Genomic DNA, 26,661 nt, shown 5'->3' with positions numbered 1-26,661 from the left:
ACTAAATTCTTGGCCTCAATGATATTTAGTGACAATTAGTTCCACAGGTTAATAATACAGTGTGTAAAGCAGTACTTCCTTTTACTTTTGTTTTAAATCCGTTATTTTTTAATTTTATTGGATAGCTCCTTATTTTTGTTCTCTTTACCATTTATTATTGGGAGAGCTGGTATCTACCCCCTAAATTAAGTTGCCTAACATACTTTGCATTATGAAGGATTCTTGCAACCTTTTCTTTGAGATGCTCTCACAGCTCATTTGTTTGTAGGAGTCCTTTGATATTTGGAAGGAGGAAATACCTCAGGCTAAAGCAGTGCCTGTTCTTTGTTCCATGAAGAAATTAGTTACTTGCAGTGCCTCAATTTTTGGGTGCCCAATTTAAGACACCCAAAGAAGCATAATTTTCAGAAAATGCTGAGTACCTTCTTCCCAAAGGTCAAGATCCTTTGAAGTATCTCAAGTTAGGCACCCAAAAATTAAGACACTCAAAATCATTAATCACTTTTGATAACAATAACATTTATATAATGATGCAATATTTTCAGTATTCTTTTTAACCTATTCTTTATACATCCTAATGTTATGTTTACTTTTTTGAGTGCCACTCCACATTCAGCAGAGGTTTCTAGTGACTGGCCACATTGACACCAAGGTCTTTTTTCTCTGTAGTTTCAGTTAATTTAGAACCCAGCAAACTATTCCTTCCAGTATGATTACTCATTGGATTTGCCAGTACTGAATTCCATCTGCCACACTGTGAAGTTCATTTGCCTAACTTTGCTAGGTGCCTCCGAAGTTCCTCCTTGAAGTCTTCTCAGGTTTGAGCCAACTCAAATTATTTTGGTTTTGACATCTTATTGTTTACTGAAAAGGTAAGTATTAATGAAAGCCTGTGGACCCAGCTGGTCTTGCCCCATTAAACCTGCAGCAGATGCCAGGCATAGAAAGGGGAGCTAAAAAGAGGAGACCTAGGAGAGCAGAGGTCTGCTTCTCCTGATGTGAGAGTAGTCTGGCTGCAGCTGAAGACTAAGGTAGCTTGCTGGTTGGACAAGCCTACTGGTGGAATGAATGACCAGACTCTGGGAGACCAGCCAAAATACTATCTGACTATTAGCCCCAAATATAAAGGTGTGGTCCCACTGAGGGTTCTTTGGATACCTGTTGTTGTGAAGTTGTGGTTTTTCCTGATTTCTTTTGGACCATAACACTCCAAAAGGAGGAAGACTGAAGTTTGCTTTAGCTGGAGGGTTAACACACCACTACACCGGACCTCACAAAAGAGCAAACCTACAAGTAGAGACCTGCAGCTAGGTGATTTGTACCGTGATGGGCTACAAGGGCGCCAATGCAGAGACAAAACCAATCAGACCCTTTACCCTTTATTTTGTTAACATCTTGAAAATATGCTGGTATATTAGAGGAATGATTTTTGTCATACAGAAGCTGTGCTTGTCTGCCCCTCTCTCAACATGTTCAGCTATATATTTTAAAATTCTATTTTTAATTATTGTTTTAGTCAACTTTCTCCTAGAGAAGTAAGGCTCACTAGTCTATAAGTCCCTGTACCATCCCTAAAGTCTTTTTTAAAGACAAGGGTAGCCAACCTATGGCACAGGTGCCGAAGGTGGCAAACGAACTGATTTTCAGTGGCACTCACACTGCCTGGGTCCAGGCCACTGGCCCGGGGGGCTCTGCATTTTAATTTAGTTTTAAATGAAGCTTCTTAAACATTTTAAAAACCTTATTTACTTTACATACAACAATAGTTTAGTTATATATTATAGACTTATTGAAAGAGACCTTCTAAAAATGTTAAAATATATTACTGGCATGTGAAACCTTAAATTAGAGTGAATAAATGAAGACTCATCACACCACTTCCGAAAGGTTGCTGACCCCTGTGCTAGCCTATAGTCCTCTGGAATAGCAGCTGATCTTCATAAAATATGGCATATTTTTATTAGCAGCTCAGCCACTTCATTATTAAGTTTCTTCAGATATCCTCCATCTTCAGAAATCCTAGTGATTTGTTACTCTTTAATTTATCAATTATTTCCAGCTCTTCCTCATTTGACACCTTATTTTATGACTGTGTCTCATATTTATTACCTGAATAGAATAATTCCAAGGTACTATCTCCCCAACATCCTCTGTGGTGAAGACTAATGCAAAGAAATAGTTTAGCTCCTCTGCAACGCTCTTGTCCTCCTTACTTACCATCTGGCAGTACATAAGACCAAAGGAAAAGAAAAAGACTACAGAGCTTACTTTAACTGGCTCAGGCTGCATCACAGGTGTTTGCATAGCTATGGCACTCTGGGCATAAACTTGGTGATATGCTGCTTGAACTCCATAATCAGAATATGGCTGTCAAAAAAACAAACATTTGTTATAAAAAGATTTTTAAGAGTACAAAAGCATGTTCTATATTTGTATGTTTTTTGTAAACTCTCTTATGATTTAAACTGCTAAAAATTGTGGACTAAGGTAACATGAGTACATTAATCAGTGATTTTTTTTTAATTTATTTCTTTCCCCAATGCAGAATAGATTTTGGTAAATCACTTAATATCAGGTTTCAGAGTGGTAGCTGTGTTAGTATGTATCAGCAAAAAGAATGAGGAGTACTTGTGGCACCTTAGAGACTAACAAATTTATTTGAGCATAAGCTTTCATGGGCTAAAACCCACTTCATCAGATGCATGCAGTGGAAAATACAGTAGGAAGATAGATATATATATATACTCACCTTGTGCAGTAACTGACGTTCTTCGAGATGAGTGTCCCTGTGGGTGCTCCACTCCAGCTGTCGGTGCGCCCCTGCGCCTTTGATCGGAGATTTCTGCAGCAGTACTCGTACCGGCCACGCATGCACAGAGCCTGCCCCCCCCCGCCCCGCCCCGAGTATACCTCTTAGTGAGCATGCGCGGCCGGTTCCCTCAGTTCCTTCTCTACAATGGAGGTTACCTCAACTCCGAAGTAGAGGGGAGGAGGGTGGGTAGTGGAGACCCATAGGGACACTCATCTCAAAGAACGTCAGTTACTGCACAAGGTGAGTAACCTCCTCTTCTTCTTCGAGAGATGTCCCTGTGGGTGCTCCACTCCAGGTGACTTAGAAGCAGTATCTCTCAAGGAGTTAGGGACTTCAGATCTGGTAAGAATGCAGTAGATAATACTACTCTGGCTAATCGTGTGTAAGAGAGAGGGCCCTGAGTAAGGGCATAGTGTTTAAAAAATGTGTGTTCAGAGGACCAAATGGCTGCTTTACAAATGTCAGTCAATGGCACTTTACGTAAGAAGGCTACAGAGGCAGATACAGCTCTAGTGGAATGCGTTCTGATGGATATTGGAGGTGTAACGTTTTTTATCCGATAGCAGAGTCGTATGCAATCGGAGATCCAGTTTGAAAGTCTCTGGGTAGAGATAGGCATGCTTTTGGAGCGCTCCGCGATGGAGACAAAAAGTCTAGAATAGTTTCTGAAGGGTTTGGTTCTGTCCAAACAGAAGGACAAGGCCCTGCGCACATGCAACGTGTGCATTGTGGCTTTGAAAGAGTTTGCATGTGGTTTCAGGAAGGAAGTTGGTAGATGTATTGGTTCATTGATGTGCAATGAGGCGTGAACTTTTAGAAGGAATTTGGGGTGTAGCCTTAGGGTAACCTTGTCCTTGAAAGAGCGTATATGGTGGATCTGCCATAAGGGCTGCTATCTCTCCTGCCCGTCTGGCGGAGGTAATTGCCACCAAAAAGGCTGTTTTCATCGAGAGGTGCAATAGGGAGCAGGTGGCTAAGGGCTCAAAGGGTTGATGAGTTAGAGAGGACAATACTAGGTGAAGATCCCACAGAAGGGTAGGTGGCTTAATGTCTGGGTATAAGGTTTGGAGTCCCTTAAGGAAACGCTTGGTGATGGGATGAGCAAAGACCGAGGTATTGTCGATTGTATCATGAAAGGTTGTGATGGCAGCTAAGTGGACTCTGATGGAGCTGAAGGAAAGACTGGCTTCCGTGATGTCCAATAGGCAGTCAAGTATGCGGGGAAGGGGTGAGGATGTAGGAGACAGTTGTTTAGTTGAGCACCATTCAGTGAACCGCTTCCACTTTCGGAGATAGGTGGTATGGGTGGATTGTGTTCTGCTGTGTAGAAGCACCCTCTGAACTTGGTCAGAACAATCTAGTTCATGTTGGGAGAACCATGCAGGTACCAGGCTTTGAGCCCATGAAAGCTTATGCTCAAATAAATTTGTTAGTCTCTAAAGTGCCACAAGTACTCCTTGTTCTTTCCACTTAATATCCCAAACTTGTTTGTCAGTGCCACCCAGTGCACACACCTTTCTTCCAAACCCGGAAGCACATTAAAGAGATTAATTTCTGTACTATGAATCCAGTTTACTCATAAATGTAAAGGAATAGTATATAAATTTATTAGATTAATACTGAAACACTGTAACCAATATTTTTGGCTTGTTTTAAAAATATTTACTCAGGAAAGACACAGAATACATTTTTCTTCAACAAGTGTATTGTGTGCATGTAGCTTCCCCTAATATCAATAGACTATGTAACTGTGGATTAAGGGCATGATACAGCCGTGTTTTCCTAAATTAATTCTGGTTTTATTTGTAGTTCATCAGCCTCCTAAAATTTCTTTGTACATTAGTAACCTTCTGATTCCTGCATAAGTGGTAGAGCATGCAAGATAAGTATGAAATTAGCCAGCAAAGGAGCAGTGTGTGCAGCTGCATACGAATGTCAATATATATTTATTTCAGAGACAAAATGTGCAGGCTTCTGCATATACTATTTGTCATTTGCTATAATTTTTAGTGAAAAATACATGACTTGGGCCCGTACCCTTCATAGTCCTTCTAGCTGCTTGGGTGATGAAGAATTGTTTCAAGGAAAGAATATTGTACCAATATATCACAATAATTGAACAGGTCTTTTTTGTAGCTCCATTTTCAGTAAAAATATATTGCTATAGCAATATTGCTGTATTTTCCTTCCACTTCTTATATAGTCAATTACTAACAAATGGTTTTATCATAATTTTTCTAATACTTTCTCTATCTAAAAATTAACAATTTTTGAGGGAAAAAAAAGACTGCAAAAAAGGATTGCTGTTGACTAAGTAGTAAAGATTCATAGGCACAAAACAGCAGAAAAGATTTAATTGTTAGAACCTGGAAAACCTTACTATTCTATTCCCCAGTACACTTGTCAAACATCATGTTTCTCCACAGAAAAGTATTCCAGCCAGTTTACATTCTTAGAAGCATTCAGATCTGATTATAATCATTCAGCAGTCCTAACAAGCAGTTCAGTATGAACTTATTCAATCTGAACTGTTAGCATCAATGTGGAACTAGCAGAAACATTTAACCTAGTCCTCCCACTGCTGCCCACAATCCCAGGGCAGCCTTTCAAAATATTTCAAAATCCAATGTTTCTGCTAGGAAGCCAGGCCAGGAACTCTGAGATAGGTTACCAAGGGGCACTGCGGTTGCAATGATTTAAAACAATACTAGTGTAAGCATGGAGAAAAAGTGCAAAGGGTGTAAACTTCTGCATGGCTGATGTGGTTGCACTGAATTGTTTGTGCTTAAATTGGTTCTGTTTAACTGGTTCAAATAAAGAATGTTCAGGTTTCTATTGCACATAAGTGTGTATATATATTGTATATAAAAGTTCCATGAAAGTACCTCTGAAACTGCAGCTTCCATTACAGAGAAAGGAGGAGGTACACATCCACTGTCCTGTGCAATTTCTAGTGGCTGATAAATAACTTCAGAAGGGTGAAGATAAAAGAATGAAGTTGAAGAGGCAGGAGACTGAAATAAAACAAGATTTAGTACAGGTTACTGAACTGTGCCAGTGGTAAGCAACACCAAACTAAAGACTTAAATAACTGAAACTGAAATTTAGGCAACTTAAAAAAAATACTTAAAAGTTTTAGATACTACTCTTGGCTTTGAGTCCCTTTGCTAGTTTTGCATTTTTACAATCAAATTTTCTTCTTTAAAAATGTCTCTCTCTCCTCTGCTATGTTAAGGGATGACACAAACAAAAAGGAAAAGTAACCTACTGACCATACAGGGGAAATAATTAAGATGATTTTACATGAAGTTCTGTCAAAAGCACTCAGTCAACAAACTGTAAAAATTAAAAAAAAATTCTCACTCAGTTATAGTAATCTTAGATACTACTGTAAAAGAAAAAGTCAAAAGCTTGCAAACACAAGTCTCAATTTTAAAATTGACGGTGTTGCTTTAACATTTTAATCCCAGGGCAATTTGGTAGAAAAGAAAAAAGAAAAAATACAAAAATCAGAAAGCAGGAGAGAGTAAGGAAGTTTTCTAAGCATATTAAAAGTGAACTGATGTACTTTTAAAAGTAACTAAAATATAAAGTTGTTTAAAATTCCAAATCCATAACTGAAAACATATATAAACTTAATACATTTATAAATACATTATAAAAGCAAATTGAAAGGTCGTTTTTTTTAAATCCCTGCAAAAATAGGATAGTTTTGTTTTACCTGCAATAGTTGACAAAAAATAAATAAATAACTAAAGTAGAAGAGGAAATATTGCTTTGTGTATTTGTGACATCATAAATTCCTACAATAAAAATACAGAAACCTCATCACCAGTTGTGGCATTTAACTAGGAAATAAAGCAATTTTCAAGTATTTTGTTTTTAAAATATATTCATTTGTAATTTGTAGGTCTACCCATGCATTCTGTTAATCTTTTATGATATTATGTAAGTATTGATAAAGACTTTGTAAGGTAAAATTGTGTTGAGATTTACACTTAAAGCAGGATGAACATTCCTGCGTTCCACACTATAATGACTAAATTTAGTTTAGTCCTCAAATTTACCACCACAGCTCTTCAGAGAACAAGTAAATTTTATCCTCTCACACATTTAAAAAACAAAAGGAAACCCCCTCCACAAAAAAATGTAATTAACTTAGTTAAGGTTGCATTTCCTAGGAATGCAATTACTACCTTATCAAACAGTAGATTCTACAGCCTAACAACAAATTCATTTTAAATTTTTAGCATAGAACCACTCACAATGCACTTATGTATGCAAAACTATAATTCTATCCTCCTAATATCTCATGTAAAATAATACTTCATGTATCTATAAATTAACAATCTTGCTTAGTTTGTCAAGCATTGTGTAAGTCTGTGGTGCTAAACTAAGTATCCAGTCTTCTTAATCTTTAATTACATGGGTGAAAGTTTTCAGAATTGGAACAAATCTAACTTTGCACACACAAAAATACATATAAGCACAAACTCCTATGCCTATACTGTACTCCATAAAAGCGCAGGTATCCATGCTTACTGATCCTGATGAAGGATCAGGGCATTGAGAAGATTTTATTTATTATATAGTTTTTTCAGTTCATCTTAAGCAATAAGATATGATGAATAATTTTGGGGTTTTGTTAACACGGCCCAATCATAAAACAAATCATTGACACAGTATAAAAAAATACCTCACGCATAGCCCCGCAAAAAAACTTCAGATAAACTAAGAAAAGATATAAAATGTTTTCAGTTTTGCCTAACATTGAGTGTGTATAACAGTGCTTCTTATCCAGCTGAGGTGTATGGTAAAAAAATGGAAGGTGGAGGTTAATGTGGAATTCTGAAGATGCTTTTATTAAGAGCTTGGAGTGTGGTCTTTGAAAAATATAGTGAAAGGAGAGTATGCCATAAGGGCCCCTATTTCCCTAACTTGCCGGCTTGACATGATGGCTACCAGAAATGCCATTTTCACGGACAAACAGAGGCGCAAACAGGTAGTCAGTGGCTCGAACAGTGTCCTCAAGTTAAGGACCAAGTTTGGATTCCAAATCAGCATAGGACATTTGACTTGTGGGAAGAGATTTCTGACTCCTAAGCAATCTCATTGTAGTTGAGTGAGCAAACACGGAATAACTCTCTACTGGAGAGTGGAAAGCTGTGATGGCTGCCAGGTGGACCCTAACAAAGCTCAACAACAAACCTGAGTATTTTAGTTCAGGATGTAGTCCAGTATATCTGACAGCTATGAGGTTGCTGGTGGAATGTACTTTAGGTCACACCAGCAGCAAAATCTTGTCCATTTTTGTGAGTAAGTGTAGTGCGTAGACTGTTTCCTGCTATGTAATAGTACTCTTTTTACTCCCTCTGAACAGACTGTTTCTAAACCCGCAAATAACTGAGTATCCATGCTTTGAGGTGAAGCACTCTGAGACTGGGGTAAATGATCTTCCTGTCTTTTTGGGAAAGAAGATAAGGAGCAGTCAAGAGAATGATCAGCTTTATGAGGGTAAGGAAACGTTGTCTGTCTGGGTCAGGGTGCAACTCTTAGAATAACTCTGACTTTGTCCTCCTCTATCTTGAGCAGAACTTTGGATATTAGAGGAGTCGGAGGGAATGCATAGAAAGTGAAAGACATCGCCACAAGGACTGGAGACCCAGGCCAACCTCTGGAGCAGAACTGAGCAAGTTTCTTGTTTCTGGCCATGGAGAACAGATCTATCTAAGGGATGCCCTATTGCCAAAATACGTAGTTGAGTACAATGGAATTTATTTCCCACTTGTGGTCTTGAGAAAAGTGTCTGCTGAGGGTATCTGCAGTTACATTCTGATCGCTTGTGAGGTAAGCTGCTGTGATGATGATCTTATTGCATATGCACCAATTCCAAAACTTTGACAGCTTCGGCACACAGGGAGGGGGATCTTGCCCCTCTTTGTCAGTTGATATAGAACATGCATGACATGTTGTCCATCATGACCTGTATGTATTTGCCCTAATCAATGGTAGAAACTGGAGACAGGCATATCTGACTGCCCTGAGTTCTAGGATGTTGATGTGCAGAACATATTTTCTATGCTCAATCCCCTAATAGAAGAGCAGGGACAGACAAGATGCTGAGGGGCTGTTTTAAAAGGACATGCTCTTGAGGAAAAGGAAGCCATTTCTTCAATGGAAACAAAAGACCCCAAAACAGAAATTGGAGGCAGCAGGGACTTTACCTCCCCTTAAAGGTCTTGGACCAAACTCAAGATCCACAAAGTAGGGTGAGATAACACTGAAAAAGATTACCTTCAGGTGTTTTTTTGTTTTCCATAGGTCTGTAACTCCCTTGTGCCTTTTAAGAGGTGCGTGGCCATGTCTACACTGGCGAGTTTACAGCGGCACAGCTGTATTGATGCAGCTGCACTGCTGTAAGATCGCTCATGTAGCCACTTGATGCTGATGGAAGAGAGCTTTCCCATTGGCATAATAAAACCACCTCCACAAGCGTTTGAAGCTATGTCAGCAGTGCAACTGTGCTGATGTAGCTTAGTGAAGATGCTACACACACTGACATGAGAAGCTCTCCCACTGGCCTAGGTACTCCACCTCCCCAAGAGGCGGTAGCTATGTTGACTGGAGAAGCCCTTCCATTGACATAACACTGTCTACATGGGAGTTCGGTTGGTGTAACTAGGTTGCTCCTTTTTCCACACCCCTCAGCGATGCAGTTACATCAACCTAAGTTTGTAATGCAGACCAGGTCTACGGGTGGGCCAAATGGTGACAGAGGCCACTGCTATTAGACTAACCACAGCATGTCTAATTGCCCTGTGTTTCAGGAACTTAAAGTTCCCTTTGAGTTCAGATTCAAAATCCCTTGGATGGCAAGATTCCCCAAGTAGACTTCCCATCCATATAGACTAGAGAACTACAAGCTGGACAAAGCTCTCTTGTGGTAGAGAAATATTACGTGAATAAACAAACTGGATGTGATATTTTATTAAATTGTACTATATCCCTTCTATTGTGCCAGGAAACACTGCATGATTGCATTACTGAGATATAGCAAACAATATTAACCTGAACAGTGCTGATTAACTGATTTGGGAGATATAATTTCATCAACTGAATTATGGACAAATTATTTAAAAACTGAAAAAGCATACTGTGCATTCAGACAATGAAAACAATGACCAAATGCTGCAATTATAGAATATATTTACCTGTGGAACACTCCATTGCCACTGACCTGAAAGACACTGTGCAGGTGCCTAGGTTCATAAAAATAAGATAGTTTATGATTTCATAATTCAAACATTCTTATATGGAAAACACAGACCTTTCAAATAAGTTATTTTGAAAATAAAACAGACCCTGCATTCTAGTTATAAATGATTTTCATTTCATTTAAATTACATTACTTTTATTTTGGTGTTTGGTATTCTGTAAAGAAGACTGTTGCTTTAAATTGCTCAGACTTTCACACATGAAAGTCATATAGTTTTGCTAATCATTGTTCTGCATTTTTTTAAAATGGATATGTAAAATAGATCCTGAGCTGTAATTTAACTCTATTGTGCCTCTCTGGCACAGGAAAAAAAGCAAGAAAGCACACAGACCTTACTAGTTGAGGATTTCGTTACTGTCATTTACAATCTTCACTGGCAATGTTAAAGCACATTTCTTTGCTCCCCCATTTTTCTGCGAGGGAGCCAAGAAATCTGCAGAAGGTATGAATTCTGTGCACCCCACAGAGCGCAGATTTCCCCCGGGAATAATATGACATTAATAGGCACGTCATTCAAGAAGGCTACTGATGTGGCTGCTGCTCTTGTGGAGTGTATTCTGACCTGTGAGGGGGATTGTAGCCCAAGTTGATGGCAGCAGAGCTGGATGAAACCTGAAATCCATTTGGAAAGTCTCTGCTTAGAGATGAGTTTGCCTTTAGAGTGTTCCGTGGTGGAGAGTAACAGCTTAGAAGTTTTTCTGAAAGACTTGGTCTATTTTAGATAAAAGGCTAGTGCCCTTCTGACATCTGCCTCTTGCCTGTCCTTATAAGGTTTAGGGAATAATATGGGAAGATAGACAGGTTGGTTGAGGTGGAATGAAGAAGGGACTTTAGGTAAGAATTTAGTGTGAGGTCTCAGAGTGACCTTTATTCTTAAGAAAAATTGTAGATGGTGGATCTACCATCAGGGCCCCTATTTCTCTGACTCGCCTCGCTGACGTGATGACTACAAGAAAGGTTACTTTCGTGGAAAGATGTAGTAGTGAACATGTAACCAGAGGTTCGAATGGGGCAGTCATCAGAGATTGAAGCACTGGGGTGAGGTCCCACGGAGGAATTGGGGCTCTGGGTAGAGGTCATGGAATCTTTTAGTAGTTGAGTGTGCAAAGACCGAAAAGCCATCCACCTTGTGGTGGAAGGTTGTAATTGCTGCCAGGCGTACTCTTAATGAATTCACTGAGACATCTGATTTCTTATGGTAAAGTATATAGTCCAAGACTACGGGCAGGGTAGAATTGGTGGCTTTGATTTGTTTGTTTAGGCCCCACATGTGGAATCTCTTCCATTTATGGAGGTATGTCAAATGTGTAACTGGCTTTACTGTTTAGCAAGATATCCTTAACTTCTTTGACGCAGATCATCTTCTTGCCTTGGAGCCACTGAGAAGTCAAGCTCTCAGATGGAGCGTCTCCAGGTTCTGGTGCAGATTTTGGCCTGCGTCCTGAGAGAGGAGATTTAGAAAGAGTGGAAGGACTTGCGGTGGACTTACTGACATCTATTTTAGGTATGGATACCATGTTTACCTAGACCATGCTGGAGCTATCAGGATGACTTTGGCTTGATAAAATGGTTACCCACCTTTTAGTAACTGTTGTTCTTCGAGATGTGTTGTTCATGTCCATTCAAAGTAGGTGTGTGCACGCCATGTGCAAGCCAGTCAGAAGATTTTCCCTTAGCAGCATCCGTAGGGTTGGCCCGGGCGCCCCCTGGAGTGGTGCCACCACGGCGCCCTATAAACGGGCCCGCCAATCCTCCACCCCCTCAGTTCCTTCTTGCCGACACTCCGACAGAGGGGCAGGAGGGTGGGTGTTGGAATGGACATGAACAACACATCTCAAAGAACAACAGTTACTAAAAGGTGGGTAACTGTTTTTTCTTCTTCGAATGGTTGTTCATGTTCATTCAAAGTGGGTGACTCACAAGGCTAATCTTAGGAGGTGGAGTCGGAGATCACTGCTGACTGGAGAACTGCAAGCCCGAAGGCTGCGTCATTCCTCACCTGGTGCGTGATGGCATAGTGAGACGAGAACGTGTGGATGGAGGACCACGTGGCCGCTCTACAAATTTCCTGAGTCGGAACCTGAGCCAGGAAAGCCACAGAGGAGGCCTGCGCCCTAGTGACCGGAGGGACAGGGGTCTTAGCTATGCGGTAGCATTCCCGGATGCAGGTAGCGATCCACGAAGAGATTCACTGAGAGGAGACCGGGAGCCCCTTCATCCTTTCTGCCACTGCAACCAAGAGCTGGGTCAAGTGTCTGAAAGGTTTGGTACGCTCTATGTAAAAAGCCAAGTTCCTGCGGACATCCAGGGAGTGTAGCTGGAGGTGTGTGGTTTCAGATAAAACACCGGGAGAAAGATATCTTGGCCCATGTGGAACTGCGATACGACCTTTGGTAGGAAAGCCGGATGAGGTCTAAGTTGGACCTTGTCCTTGCAGAAGACTGTGTACGGAGGCTCAGATGTTAACGCTCGAAGCTCCAACATCCGTCGGGCCGAGGTGATTGCCACCAGGAAGGCAGTCTTATACGATAGGTAAAGCAGGGAGCATGAAGCCAGAGGCTCAAAGGGAGGCCCCGAGAGGATGGAGAGGACCAGATTCAGGTCCCAAGCAGGGGTCGGCTGACGCACATGAGGGAAGAGACTGTCCATACCCTTGAGGAAACGCCCAACTATCAGGTTCGCAAACACCGAGGCAACCCCCTCTTCCGGATGAAAAGCGGATATGGCCGCCAAGTGAGCGCGAATGGAGGAAAGGGAGAGGCCCAGTTGTCTTAGGTGAAGCAAACAGTCAAGGATAGCGGGAATTGGTACCCCCAGCGGGTTGTGACCCTGCTGACCTGACCATATGGAGAAGCGCTTCCATTTAGCCAGGTAGGTGGCCCTGGTGGACGGTTTCCTGCTACCTAGCAGCACCTGCCTGACCTGCTGGGAGCACTGCAATTCCACCAGGTTCAGCCATGGAGCATCCAGGCTGTGAGGTGAAGGGACTCGAGGTTCAGATGGTGGAGGGAGCCCCGGTCCTGCGTGATCAGGTCCGGGAGTAAAGGCAGCGTCAGGGGCCTGAACTGAGATGTGCAGGAGTGACATGTACCAATGCTGGCGCGGCCACGCCGGAGCTATTAGGATTACCTTGGCGTGATCCCTGCGAATCTTTAAAAGCGCCCTGTGTATCAGGGGGATCGGAGGGAAGGCATAGAGTAGACCGTCCTCCCAGGTCTGTAGGAAGGCATCCGACAGAGACCCCCGACTGCGGCCCAGGAGGGAGCAAAACCGTCAGCACTTCCTGTTTTCCCTTGAAGCAAACAGGTCTAACCAGGGAAAGCCTCAGAGCTGGAAGATTGAGTCCATCACATCCCATTGGAGGGACCACTCGTGACCCTGGAATGAGCGGCTGAGAGTGTCTGCCAAACCTTTCTGCTCCCTCGGAAGATAGAACACTGTCAGGTGAGTGGCATTGTGAATGCAGAAATCCCACAGCGTGAGGGCTTCCCTGCAGAGGGGAGAGGAGCGTGCACCTCCGTCTGTTGATATAAAAAACTGCCGCCGTGTTGTCCGAAAGGACTGAAACGCACCTGCCGGCCAGCTGAGACCGGAAGGCCAACCACGCCAGGCGGACCGCTCTCAGCTACCTGACATTGATATGCAACTCGAGGTCCTCCGGCGACCACAAGCCCTGCGTCTTGAGGCGTCCCAGGTGCGCTCCCCAACCTCGATCCGAGGCGTCCATCACCAGGGAGAGGGAGGGTTGCGGGGCAGCAAAGGGAACACCCATGCAGACTTCCCGCGGGTTGAGCCACTACCGTAGCGAGCTCAGCACCAAGCAGGGAACAGACACCACTGAGTCCAGGGGATCCCTGACCGGGCGATAAACTGTCGACAACCAGGACTGCAGCGGGCGAAGCCGGAGTCTGGCATGGACAACCACATAGGTGCACATGGCCATGTGGCTCAACAGCTGGAGGCAAACTCGTGCTGTGGTAACCGGGGTGCGGTGTAGTCCGAGGATGAGCTCGGAAATTGCACGGAACCTAGACTCTGGCAGGTACGCTTTGGCGTGGGTGAAGTCCAGAACCGCTCCTATGAACTCTATTTGTTGCGTCGGAGACAGGGTGGATTTGGCTTCGTTCAAGAGGAGGCCAAGATCGAGAAAGGTCCGCCTGATGAACAACACCTGGGTCTCCATCCGCTCCTTGGAGCGGCCCTTTATGAGCCAGTCGTCCAGGTAAGAGAATATCTGGATGCCCCGCCTGCGCAGGAAGGCCGCCACTACTGCCATGCAATTCGTGAAGACCCTGGGAGCAGCCGACAGGCCGAATGGGAGCACTGTGAACTGTAGATGGACGTTGGCCACGATGAATCTGAGGTACCGACGGTGCCGTGGAATTATGGCAATGTGGAAATAGGTGTCCTTTAAGTTGAGAGTGGCATACCAATCTTCTGGATCCAGGGAGGGGATGATCGAGGACAGGGAGACCATGCGGAACTTGCGTTTTCACACAAACTTGTTCAGCCGCCGCAAGTCTAGGATGGGTCTCAGGCCCCCTTTTGCCTTCGGTATTAAGAAATACCGGGAGTAGAAGCCTTTGCTCCTGAGCTCCCGCGGAACTTCCTCCACTGCCCCGGCCTCCGTGAGGGACTTCACTTCTTGAATTAGAAGTTGCTTGTGAGAAGGGGCCCTGAAGAGGGACAGGGAGAGGGGTTGGTGGGGCGCAAGAGAGGAGAACTGGATAGAATATCCCCTCTCTACCGTGCGGAGCACCCATTTGTCCGATGTAATTCGGGACCAGGCACGGTAGAAGTGACCCAAAGATAGGGGTGGAAGGATCCAGAGTCTCTATCGGTAGGTCGTCCTCGACCGTACCATCAGATAGGGGGTCTAGGCCCAGATGGTGGTCTGGATTAGCTAGACGCCTGGCTGGAGGGGTGGCGCTGGTGATGCCTCCTGCCATTTCTGCTCCACCTGCACCCCAGCTCCTGGCGAGAGTGTGGCTGGTATGGGTGAGGGGCCGCCTGCGGCCTAAATTGTCTGCACTGGGTCGCGGGGGTTTGCAAGCCCACCCAGCGAAGCGTGGCCCTCGGGTCCTTTAAGCTATGGAGACCTTTGTCCATTTTCTCCGAAAACAGCAACTGCCCTTCGAAGGGGAGGTCTTGAATTGTCTGCTGGACCTCATAGGGCAGGCCCGAGACCTGGAGCCAGGCTCCCCGCCGCATGACCAGGCCCGTGGCCAGGGTGCAAGAGGCTGAGTCCGCCGCATCTAAGGCGGCCTGGAGGGAGGCTCAAGAGATCAGTTTGCCCTCCTCCACTAGGGCCGAAAACTCTGATCTCGAGTCTTGGGGAAGGAGGTTCGCAAACTTCGACGTGGCCGAACAGGTGTTGTGGCCATATCGGCTTACTATTGCCTGTTGATTGGCAATGCGGAGTTGGAGACCCCCCGTGGAGTACAGCTTTCTACCGAAGAGCTCAAGTCTTTTTGCATCCCTGCTCTTCAGTGTCAAGCCCTGAAACCCTTGATGCTCCCACTGGTTAGCCACATCTTCTACTAGGGAGTCAGGGGGAGGGTCGGTGTATAGGTGTTCGTGCCCTTTAGAGGGGACAAAGTAGCGCCGCTCCGTCCTCTTGGCAATAGGGACCAATGAGGCTGGTGTTTGCCATAGGGTGTGGGACATATCCGCTATAGTCTTTATCAGCAGGAGGACCACCCTGGATGGCCCTGAGGGGGCCAGAATGTCCACTACAGGGTCTGCGTCCACCTCGAACTCCTCTGCTTGGATTGCGAGGCTTTGAGCTGCTCGCCGAAGCAATTGTTGGAGGATTCAAGTGTCCTCTAGGGCCGGTGCCGCAGCCGTGCCCAAGACTGTCTTGTCCGGGGAGGACGATGAGGAGATTACATGGAGCGGCCCTTCCTCCAGTGCATGCGGCCCTAGGAGTCCTGCGGCACATGGTATTGAGGCTGCAGTGTCGGTTCCGAGTCTAAATGCGGCACCGCAGCCGGTACTGGGGTCACCAGTGAGCGACTTGGTGTATCGTGCTGTGCCGGAGGAGCCCAAACTGGAGCCGCTATTGGTGTCACTGTCCAGTTAGGGGGTGCTGAACTTGACAATAGCACACCGGTGCCCGGCGATGGTGCCGGTGGGGGAGGCAGCTGCGCTGGGGTCACCAAATGTCGAGGACATCGAAGCCGACCGTGACGGAGGGCCAAAAGCCTGGACTACCGACTGATGGTAGGCCCAGGGAGTCCAAAACGGCCACTGCGAGGGCAGCTGCCATTGTTGCTACCACTGCGGGTAACGTTAGTGGCTCACTCCCGAAACCGATCTCCTGCTCCGCAACCAGCTGGAGCAATAGGGGTCTGCCTCTGAGTCTGAGGTCTCTGAGTATGAGGACCTGGGAGGAGCAGCACCCGGTGCCGAAGGAGAGCGATGCGGAGGCGGCGGGAAACCTTTCCTCTGGTCCGGTGCTGCCTTCACAGCGCAGTGCGGGGAGGGAGGCGACAGCATGGCCGGCTTGCCTCTAGACTGTACTGGTGGATAGACCACAGTAGGCAACTCCCTACGATGCGGGGAGGCCGGTGCTGGGAGGCCCATTAGGTCTGAGGCTGCCTCGAACGCCTCCGGCATCAATGGGGGGCTTATGTCCCCGCTGAGGTCCGGGGAGTTAGGCTGGTCCGGACTCAACCGCCCTCTCTGCAGTGCAGGAGTCGACAGAACCGCGGAGGGCTGTAGCCTCAGCCTGTCCGCTTACACCTGCAGACGGCGTCGCCCTCAGATCCTGGTGGGGTGACCGATTCCCTCACCAGCTTCTTTTTCTTGGAGGGCACCAGCAAAGGTGAGCGGTGCCGCACTGAGGCCGACTTCCTATGACCCGACTCCATCCGGTGCCGTCTTGGGCTGGAGCCTAAGTCCTGATGTCGGTGCCAGGGCACTCCGCACCAAGGATGACATGCTGGGCCCCACCTCGGCCGGTTCTGGGTCCGAGGGTGGTCGCAGGGCCGCCTCCATCAGGAGGACTCTAAGTTTTTGAGCCCTGTCCTTAAGAGTTCGCGGGTGGAAGCTTCTACAGATAGAGCACCGGTCCTTTGGATGACTCTCTCCGAGGCACCTCAAACACGCAGAGTGCGGGTCACTCTTGGGCATGAATTTCCCGCAGTCCTTGCAGAGTTTGAACCCGGGGGACCCAGGCATGCCCTAGCGAGTGACGAAGACTCTGGGGGGGGGACCCCCAACTACGAAAAACTATATACAAAGATCTGTCTAACTAAGTATAATATGACTGAATACACGGACTAAATAGTAAGGATAGGATACTGCCAACTTGCTACGCAAGAGAAGTTCCAGCTAGCCGTCATTGGCGGTAAGAAGGAACTGAGGGGGTGGAGGGTTGGCGGACCCCTTTATAGGGCGTCGTGGTGGCGCCACTCCAGGGGGCTCCCAGGCCGACCCTACAGATGCTGCTAAGGGAAAATTTTCCGGCTGGCGTGCACGCAGCGCGCGCACACCTACTTTGAATGGACATGAACAACTCTCAAAGAAGAACATATCTGATCTTGTGTATGACTCCGGGCATTGGCGAGATGGGAGGGAAGGCATGCAGAAGAGGTGCGTCAGATCAGATGAAAAAAGCATTTCCTCTGGATTTTGGTCCCAGACCTGCTCTGAAGCAAAATGTTGGAAGTTTGCTGTTCTGGCTCATGGCAAATAGGTCTACCGAGGGGAACCCCCATAGCTGAAATATGTTCTGGATCACTGAGGTGTTTATTTCCCACTCATGGTTGTGCGAGAACTTTTGGCTTAGCGTGTCGGTTGTGATGGTCTGAGATCCTTGTAGGTAGGTGACTGACATGTTGATGTTCTGTCGGATGCACCATGTCCATAACTTTATGGCCTCTGTGTATAGGGAGTGCGATCTTGCTCCTCCCTGTTTGTTTATATGGAATATGCAGGCCACATTGTCCGTCATGATCTGCATGGTTTTGTTTTTGATTAGAGGCATGAAGTGCGCATAGGCCTTGCGAACTGTTCACAGTTCCAGAATGTTGATGTGGAGAATTGATTCCGAAGACCACCTGACCTGTGCTGTGAGGCTGTTTTAAATGGGCACCCAACCCAGGAGGGAGGCGTCCATTGTAATTATCATTTGGGGGGGAATGCTGTGCGGGCAAGTCCACAATTGTAAAGAGTCCTTGACCTTCACTGGCATGCTTAGGAGTTTGGTCAGTCTTTGTTTGTATAGAATGTACACTGTCCTGAGCCAAGCTTGCAGGCAGCGCATGCATAGTCTGGCATGATTTACGACATATGTGGTCACCACCATGTGACCTAGTAGATGAAGGCAGGTCCTGGCAGACACTTGTGGACTGTGTACCATGGTATCGATCAAGTATGTCAGGGTGACGAATCTCTGAGGTGGTAATGATCCTTTTGCCTATATAGAGTCTAGGTGGGGTCCCTATAAAGTCCAGTTGTTGAACTGGTGTTAGCATTGACTTTTGAAGGTTTATTTATAGACTGAGATCTGTGAAAAGTGACATTGTCTTTTGCGTGGCTTCGATGGCTTCTTCTTGAGTGTAAGCCTTGATTAGACAATCATCTAAATATGGGTAGATCATGACCCCTTGCTTGCATAGGTTGGTCGCCACCTGCTAGCACTTTGGAAAACACTCGAGGTGGCTGTGGAAAGGCCAAAGGGTAGGGACAGTGGAAGAGTGTATTGGAAGTGGTCCTGTCTCAGTACAAATCAGAGGAATAGCTTGTGTGCTGGGTACACAGTGATGTGAAAATATGCATCTTGTAGGTCAAGGGCTGAAAATCAATCCGCTCGTTCCAGAGCAGGAATTATTGTTGCTAAAGTAACCATCCTGAAACATGGTGTTTTGACAAATTTATTTAGTTTCCTGAGGTCAAGAATGGATGTCCATTCCCCAGACTTCTTTTGTGTTAAAAAATAATGGGAATAAAAGCCCTTTCCTCTGTGTTGTACCAGCACTGGTTCTACCATGCCTAGATGCAGGAGGTATTCTATTTCCTGTCTCTAGAATGACCTGTGAGAAGGGTCCCTGAAGAGGGATGGGGAGGGAGGTTGGGTAAGGAGAGGAACTGGATGGAGCAGCTGGTCTTGATGATCTCTAGTACCCATTTGTCAGAAGTGACAGTACGCCAAAATGGGTAGAATGGTACCAGCCGGTCTGTAAGACGGTTCGTGCAGTGTGGAGTTAGCAATAATAGTTGCGGGAGGTCTGTCAAGCCCTCAACCAAACCTTCAAATTTGGTGTTTGGAGATTGGTTGCTGTGACGTGGAGGACTGTGAAAAATTTGATCGTTTGGGTGGTGTTTGCCTACATCTTTGAGGATAATACGGTCTCCGGTTCTGTGTGTATGGAGCCTGTCTAGGGCTTTATAATGTATAATATCTGCCTTATTTGCATTTTGTTGCAGATGTATAGATGCCTAGAGATCTAAGAGCGGCTCTCGAGTCCTTTAAGGAGTGAAGTGACTCGTCAATCTCGCTGGCAAACAGCTTCTGACCCTCAGAAGGAAGGTCCTTTACTGTAGATTGCACCTCTCTTGGAAACTCTAACAGGTGAAACCAGGAGGCCCATCAGTTGCAATGATACTCGCCGCCGAGTCATCAGAGTCCAATGATGCCTGAAGGGCTGTTCAAGCTATACAGTGGTCTTTAGAAATGAGCAATGTAAACTGCTCTCTCTTTTCCCCTGGTATAAGTTCAATAAAGTCTGCTAATTTTCAGTAAGTCATGTGATCATATTTTGCCAGGAGAGCTTCATAACTGGCAATTCTAAACCGTAATGTTGCCGATGAGTAGGTTCTGCGGCCAAGTAAATCCAGCTTTTTTCACTCGTTATCATAAGTTGTGGACATGGAATAATGTCCTACCTCTTTTGTTAACAGCATCCACCATGGGAGAATTTGGGGGCTTGAAAATAAAAATTCTAGACCCTGTGAAGGGACATAATACTTTTTCTCCGTCCTCTTACACGTAGGTTGGATTCTGGTGCGGGTTTTCCAGATGGTTATGATGGGCTCCATAATGGCAAGGGAATCTTGGAAGATGTTGATGAGTGGAATATGTTCAAGAGCTTGGGCTGAGATTTGGTAACCTCTTCAAGAGGATTTGAAGTGTGTTAGCTACTATTTTAAACAGTCCCTGAAACTGTTTGAAATTGTCTCCAGTAGTAGGGGACAGAGGCATGATAAGTCTTGTCACATGAGGGAGACAAGTCAGTCACAGGAATGGCCTCCTGGTCTAACTCCTGCTCTGTTTGCTCAAAAGTCTGTTCTTGGAAGACATCAGGTGGAACTACTGGTTTTGGTGAGAGGTGTCTATACATTTTCCTGCTGCTTGGTGGCTTGGGAAAATATTGCCTGTATGCTGCCCATGGGTCCCAGAATGACCATTGTGGTCGGCAAGGCACAGGTTGGTGTCCCCATGAGTGTCCATACCATCGCTGTATGTCTGGGATGGTGTCTAGCATGCTCTCGTGGCTCAGATCTGATACTGGTCTGCACGGGTGAGGAATGCTGAAATGAAGAAAGTTCCCCCGCCTCGCCCTCCTCACTGGATTGGGGGGGGCAGATGCAGTGGTGGATGCAATATCAGTACAGAGGAGAAGGGACTCAAGTTACAGGCTCACTGTCAGGTCCTTAGGTGCAAAGAACTGCTGCATTCTTGGTACTGGAGGAGGCACTTGCATTTGTTGCAGTACCGGGAGATAGTGCGGTGCCAGGGGGATAGGTGCCGATGTTGCCTGCAGGAGGAACTTAGGAGGCTTCAGTGTTGATGCATTAGTGATGTGCAGGAGAGAGCCAGGAGGTGGCCCCAATGCCTTAGAAACTGCAGAGGCACTCGCTAGGGAGGATTTTGTTGTTGCCACCTGTGCCGTAGAGGAAAGGGCAGTCTTTTCTCTGCCTTCCTTTTTGGAGCCTGGCCGCTTAGGGTCTGTGGCTTTAACAGTACCCACAGTACCAGAAGTCCCTGCTAACTCATAGGTACTTTGCTGCAGCGTGGTCGGTACCAATGCAGTAGAGTGAGCCGGGGAATGCTTCTTTTTAGATGCAGTTTTGGTAGGAGGAGTGGAAGCTTTCCTTTTTGCAGGTCTTAAAAGACAGGTCCCTCCCACATGAAGCAGAGAAGGAGGATCTGTCAAAAGCCACCTTCAGTGACTGGTCACTGGGAGAAATTTGCATGCCTGGGATGAAGGGACTTCTCCACGAGAATAAGCTTACGTTTTAGGTCCCTTATCTTCCTTGTGCGGGTCTTCAGATTATAGCAATGAGCGCATGTTTGGGGTACATATGTTTCCCACAGCCACCTGACGCATTGTGAGTGTTCATCAGAGATAGAAATTGCTTCATGGCAGGAGATGCATTTAAATCCAGGAGATCCTGGCATTTCAAATGGCATATCCCCATGACAGGATGAAGTTAAAAAATATTTTTTTTTTATACAGGGAGAAGAAAAATAGAAAGTCTTAACTAACTAATCTAAATGTACTAATAACACTAATCTAACTTTATATAAAAAAACTGCTAACAAGCATATCTGAGGTAAAGCAAGTGAAGGCACTGCTGGAGCTCTGACTCGGACCAAGGGCGGCTGAGAAGGAAATGAGCTGGCGGGAAGGAGGGGCGGCGGGGGGGAGGGGTGGCTGCACAGTGCTAATCAACTGCCATGACAGGCAAGAGACAGGGAGAGCACATGTGCAGCCCAGCCAGATACTGCTGTTGAAATTCTCCGACTAGAAGCGCAGAGTGTGCAATCACCGAAAGTGGAACACCCACAGGGACATCACTCAAAGAACCACCTCAGGCTATGAAATGATATACCAGTTTTCTAACTTTTACCTGGTAAGGATATGTAGGTTGATGATAAACAGGTTGAGCTATCATTACAGGGGAACTGGAAATGGACCGTGACTTTAAAAGAAAAAAAAAAGATAAATTAGAAATTTTAATATATTAATCTCAGGAACTGTTACTTTTACTAAAACATACACCTTAAGTACTATATGCTATACAACTTACCATTTTAAAAACAAAATAATTTCTACAGAATGGTTACTTACAGTAACTATGATTCTTTAAGATGATCACTTGCAAGGATCCACACTGCAGATAAAGCACATAGCCTAGGCACATGAACTAAGAACTTTCTTGAAAGCAGTGTCCATTGGGACTGCTCACATACCCTATATCCTCAAATTCCCACACACACCCCCATCCAATCCTGTGGATATGAAAGGGAGTGCAACCTCAAACCTAATTTAAATTCTTTCCACAAAACACAAAATCTGCTGGAAGACTCTGGAATAATGGAATATATTGTACCAAAGTCCAGAAGGTTGAAATAATTGAGGGCCCTGATACTAAAGGACACAGAGTATGTCTACACAGCAAAGAAAAATCTGCAGCTCACCCGTGCCAGCTGACATGTTCTCATCGGGCTCAGGCTGTGGGCCTGTTTCATTACTATGTAGACTTCCAGACTCAGGCTGCAGGCCAAGCTCTGGAACCCTCTCACCTCGCAAGGTCCTAGAGCCTGGGCTCCAGCCCACGCCCAGATGTCTAAACAGCAGTGAAACATCCCCATGAGTCCATGTCAGCTGGCACACGCCAACCATAGGTTTTTCTTTGCTGTTTAGACATACCCTCAGCACCAGAAGAACCAACATCAATGTACTGGGAAGGCCAGATTTGAGGCACTACAGCTTGAGGTAGTCACCACCAAGGTAATCAATGCCCAGGTGCTCAACACAAAGGGTACGTCTACATGGCAGTTAAAAACCTGTGTCTGGCTCATGTCATCTGACTCGGGCTTCTGGGGCTCAAGCTAAGAGGCTGTTTAATTGTGGAGAAGATGTTTGGGAACAGGCTGGAACCTGATCTCTGGGACCCTCCCACTTCGCAGAATCCCAGAGCCTGGGCTCTCGCTTGAACGTGAACATGTACACTATAATTAAACAGCCCCTTAAGCCCAAGTGAGCTGGCATAGGCCAGATGCGAGTTTTTAACTCCAGTGTAGACATAACCATGATGTCTAAAGGACAGAATCCAACAGTAAACTCTGTGTAATCTGTAAGTTTCTTCCCAGGACATCTTTCCAATGCAGCTTTTTGGTAAAGATAAAATATCTGTCTTTTGGGGTTGAAAGAAAGGTGCCTGCCCTTCCCTGTTTAAAACCAGCACTTGATCTACCACCATTTATCCTCTTCCCAAAACAATACACCAATTCTAAAATGGATGTGAGACAGACTGGGGGATATGTTTGTGGCAATTTATGAATTCCATTTTTTGTGAACACTGTTATATTTCATCTTCCATTTTGAATGTAACCTTTACTGTGGCCTGAAATATTCATTATGGTATTAGGAACTTGACACATAGTAGGAAGGCTACGACAGAGCCATCAGCATTGAAAGTCCCTCTCCTGAGGGAACGACGGGTTTGCTATCAGCAGGGCAACTGACTTTGAACTTTCTGCCCAGAAGCTGACAGCGGGAAAGAGCATGGAAAATACCCAGTGGAAAAACAAGGACAGAAAAGGTAGAAAAGGCTGTTTTAAAAAGAGGAATATCCTTTAAGCAAAGGAAAACCATTTCATTGCCAGAAACAAAAGACCGCACTGAGGGCACTGCATTCAGGAATTTATTTTCCATAGATCCGTAATTCTCTTGTGCCTTTTAAGAGTAAAGTGTGTGTGTGTGTGTGTGTGTGTGTGTGTGTGTGTGTGTGTGTGTGTGTGTGTGTAAGAAAAGCTCACACTGCCAGGTAGGTAGACGCTGGGGGAAAAGTGTGCACACCGGTTCTGGGGTCTAGGCAGGGCCGGTGCTTCCATTTAGGCGACCTAGGCAGTCGCCTAGGGCACCAGGATTTAGGGGGCGGCATTTTGCCACCCTTGGTGGCAATTCGGCAGCGGGGGGTCCTTCCACGCTCCGGGTCTTCGACGGCAATTCTGCGGCGGGTCCTTCACTCGCTCCGGGACCTGCCGCCGAAGTGCCCCGAAGACTGGGAGAGTGGAAGGACCCCCTGCCCCGCCACAGAATTGCTGCCAACGACCGGAAGCGCAGAAGGACCCCTGCCTAGGGCGCCAAAAACCTGGTGCCGCTCCTGGGTCTAGGTGGCCACATTATAAGGTCTCACTGCCCAAGAAGAGTGTTATACACTGGGTCTGGGAAGTGAGTTTGAGAGATCCAAAGCTAGGTACAGTGATCAGTCACTACTCGAACTTAGGGAGTTTATTAGCATTTAGAATTCAGTGGTCACAACAGACTGGAGTCTATTCAGAAACTGGACCAGAAACTGGTCTAGATTGTGACTGCATGTTCTCACAAAACCCAGTAGTCCTAAGTTCCAATTCTTTGCTCTGACAGCCAAAACCCTTCACAACATTTCTACATAGTTCTCTGTTATGAATTTCTTTCTGCTCTATAATGTCTCATCCTTTATACTATATTTAAAAAAAATAGGTGAGGCCAAATGAAGTGAGAATTTAAACTTCATATACTTTTTTGTAATATTATGCATTTTTAAAGTCACAGATTCTCTAGGCAAAGGTAAAAGCATTAACATAATGTAAAAGTTTGTATTATTCAACAGGATCTATGAAGCCTGTACTAACAATCATGTGTTAACTGCAGTTACCTCCTAACAGACACATTAATTACATTATATGATGCAGTTATAGTCAGAAAAGCAGCCTGTTCCTTTAGCTGCCATCAAACATCATGAGAGACTAGGCAGGTAAGGTAATATCTTTTATTGGACTAATTTCTGTTGGTGAAAGAGATAAGCTTTTGAGCTAACACAGCACTCTTTGTCAGGTCTGGGAAACATACTCAGAGGTTGTGTCTATACTAGAGATCTTACAGCAGCGCTGCTGTAAGATCTCCCCTGGAGCCGCTGGGGGTGGGGGTGTGGGGTGGGCAGGCAGCAGAGTAGGGAGGCTGAAGGACAGGATGATATTTTCAATGAGTAGACAATCTGCTCACCCTCCACCTGACCACTAGCTGGCAATGTTGGTGGTTGTTCACCTACTGGGGGAAAGGAGAGGAAAAAAGTGTGTGGGGGGAGGGAGGGTAGGGTAGGGTTAGTGAGTTATAGATTGTTGTAATAAGCTGTATATCCAGGGTCTCAGTTCAGTCCCTGATTTTTAGTTGGCACTTACCACCCCACAATGGAAGCCTTACAGGATAACACCAAACAATTAATTACAACCCATATTAGATGAGGACCACATCCTGAAAGAAATCTTTCCCAACCACCTCTTCTGGCCTTCAAACAACTCCCCAATCTCTCTATGCTCATCATCTGAAGCAAGCTCCACAGAGACTAGGACACACCAACTGAAAGTGGCACACACTCTGCCAGAACAACAGATGCAAAACCTATAGACATATCTTCACTACTATGATGATCAACAACCCAATCAATGCCTTTCAAGATCTATGGGTCTTATACTTGCCTATCACAACATATGAAGTACCTCACCCAATCCACTAAACATAACTTTGCTAGACACTAAAAATCATGGACCAAATTGAAACACTGGATTTATGGTATATTCCAACAATCTATAACCCACAACCTCCCCCAGTTTTTTCCCCCTTCAATCCCCCCTAGGAGTGAAGAGGTGTTAAGGGGCCACTTCACCTTGAATGGTCCCTTGAAATATGTGTATGTGAAATATACTTATGCTAAGCAATCTGTTCCACCTTGTATTTAGCTGGGACACACTGAGTACGTTTCCCATACCTGAAGAAAAGCTCTGTGTAAGCTCAAGAGCTTATTTCTCTCACCAGCAGAAGTTGGTCCAATAAAAGATATTGCCTCACCCACCTTGTCTCTTTCATATCCTGAGACCGACACAGCTATAAAAATACTTCCTACAATCAAAGATAATGCACAGTTAGCAAGTTTCACAGTAGTAATTAATTTTCTTCAGAGTTTTATCTATTTTGTATAACAAGGAGAGAGGAAAGAAGAAAACATGGAAAATACAAGAAAGAAGCAAAAGGAAACAAGCTTCATGGGACAGACTCTTACCAACAAGCCAGTTGTGAGACATATGCAGTATTCTCAGATTATAATCTTTCAGATATTACTTACAGGCCATGGCTGTGGAACAGATGTAACTTCAGGAGTATGAAAATAAGCTACTCCATTGTGATAAGTATAAGGATATCCAGTTGAAGTGGTCAAGTACATTGTTCCAGCTGCTGGCATTATGCTAGATCCTAAAATAAACAATGACGGTTGAAATTAAAATTAAGCAAACTTGCAACTTTTAAAACAAGTGAAGTAATAGAAAATTCCAATGCACGTTTTAGTTGCCCAACATATAACACATTTTATACTCTATATATCAACTCCATGTTGCTGCTCTGCATCTCTCTGTAACAGGAATGTGTCTCAAACAAACCACAGATGCTGCAATAGCTCTGGTGGAGTGGATTTTTAAATCCTTGGCGGGAACTATGCTTCCAGCTAAGATGTAACATAGTTCTATCTTTTTATCCACTGTGACACCTTTTGTTTGCTAATAAGCTGTCTCTGACATCTT

The 26,661-nt window shown here is 45.2% G+C and overlaps 1 protein-coding gene across 2 annotated transcripts in view; it reads right to left on the bottom strand.

The window, feature by feature from the left end:
• The window catches only part of BOLL (boule homolog, RNA binding protein), a 102,232-nt gene that overhangs the window by 42,263 nt on the left and 33,308 nt on the right, over positions 1-26,661 (bottom strand). For both annotated transcript variants that reach the window (XM_030581065.1, XM_030581067.1), the window contains exons 7-11: positions 26,208-26,335; positions 21,948-22,019; positions 10,024-10,071; positions 5,698-5,826; positions 2,269-2,367 (exon numbers count right to left, since the gene is read on the bottom strand). In XM_030581065.1, the coding sequence (XP_030436925.1) occupies positions 2,269-2,367; positions 5,698-5,826; positions 10,024-10,071; positions 21,948-22,019; positions 26,208-26,335 (476 nt within the window). The remainder of the gene's footprint in view (positions 1-2,268; positions 2,368-5,697; positions 5,827-10,023; positions 10,072-21,947; positions 22,020-26,207; positions 26,336-26,661) is intronic.

The sequence above is a fragment of the Gopherus evgoodei genome, chromosome 11, assembly GCF_007399415.2.
Source record: "Gopherus evgoodei ecotype Sinaloan lineage chromosome 11, rGopEvg1_v1.p, whole genome shotgun sequence".
NCBI classification, from domain to species: Eukaryota; Metazoa; Chordata; order Testudines; family Testudinidae; genus Gopherus; species Gopherus evgoodei.
The sequence above is the reverse complement of the archived record's forward strand: the minus strand, read 5'-3'. Positions and strand labels throughout refer to the sequence as shown.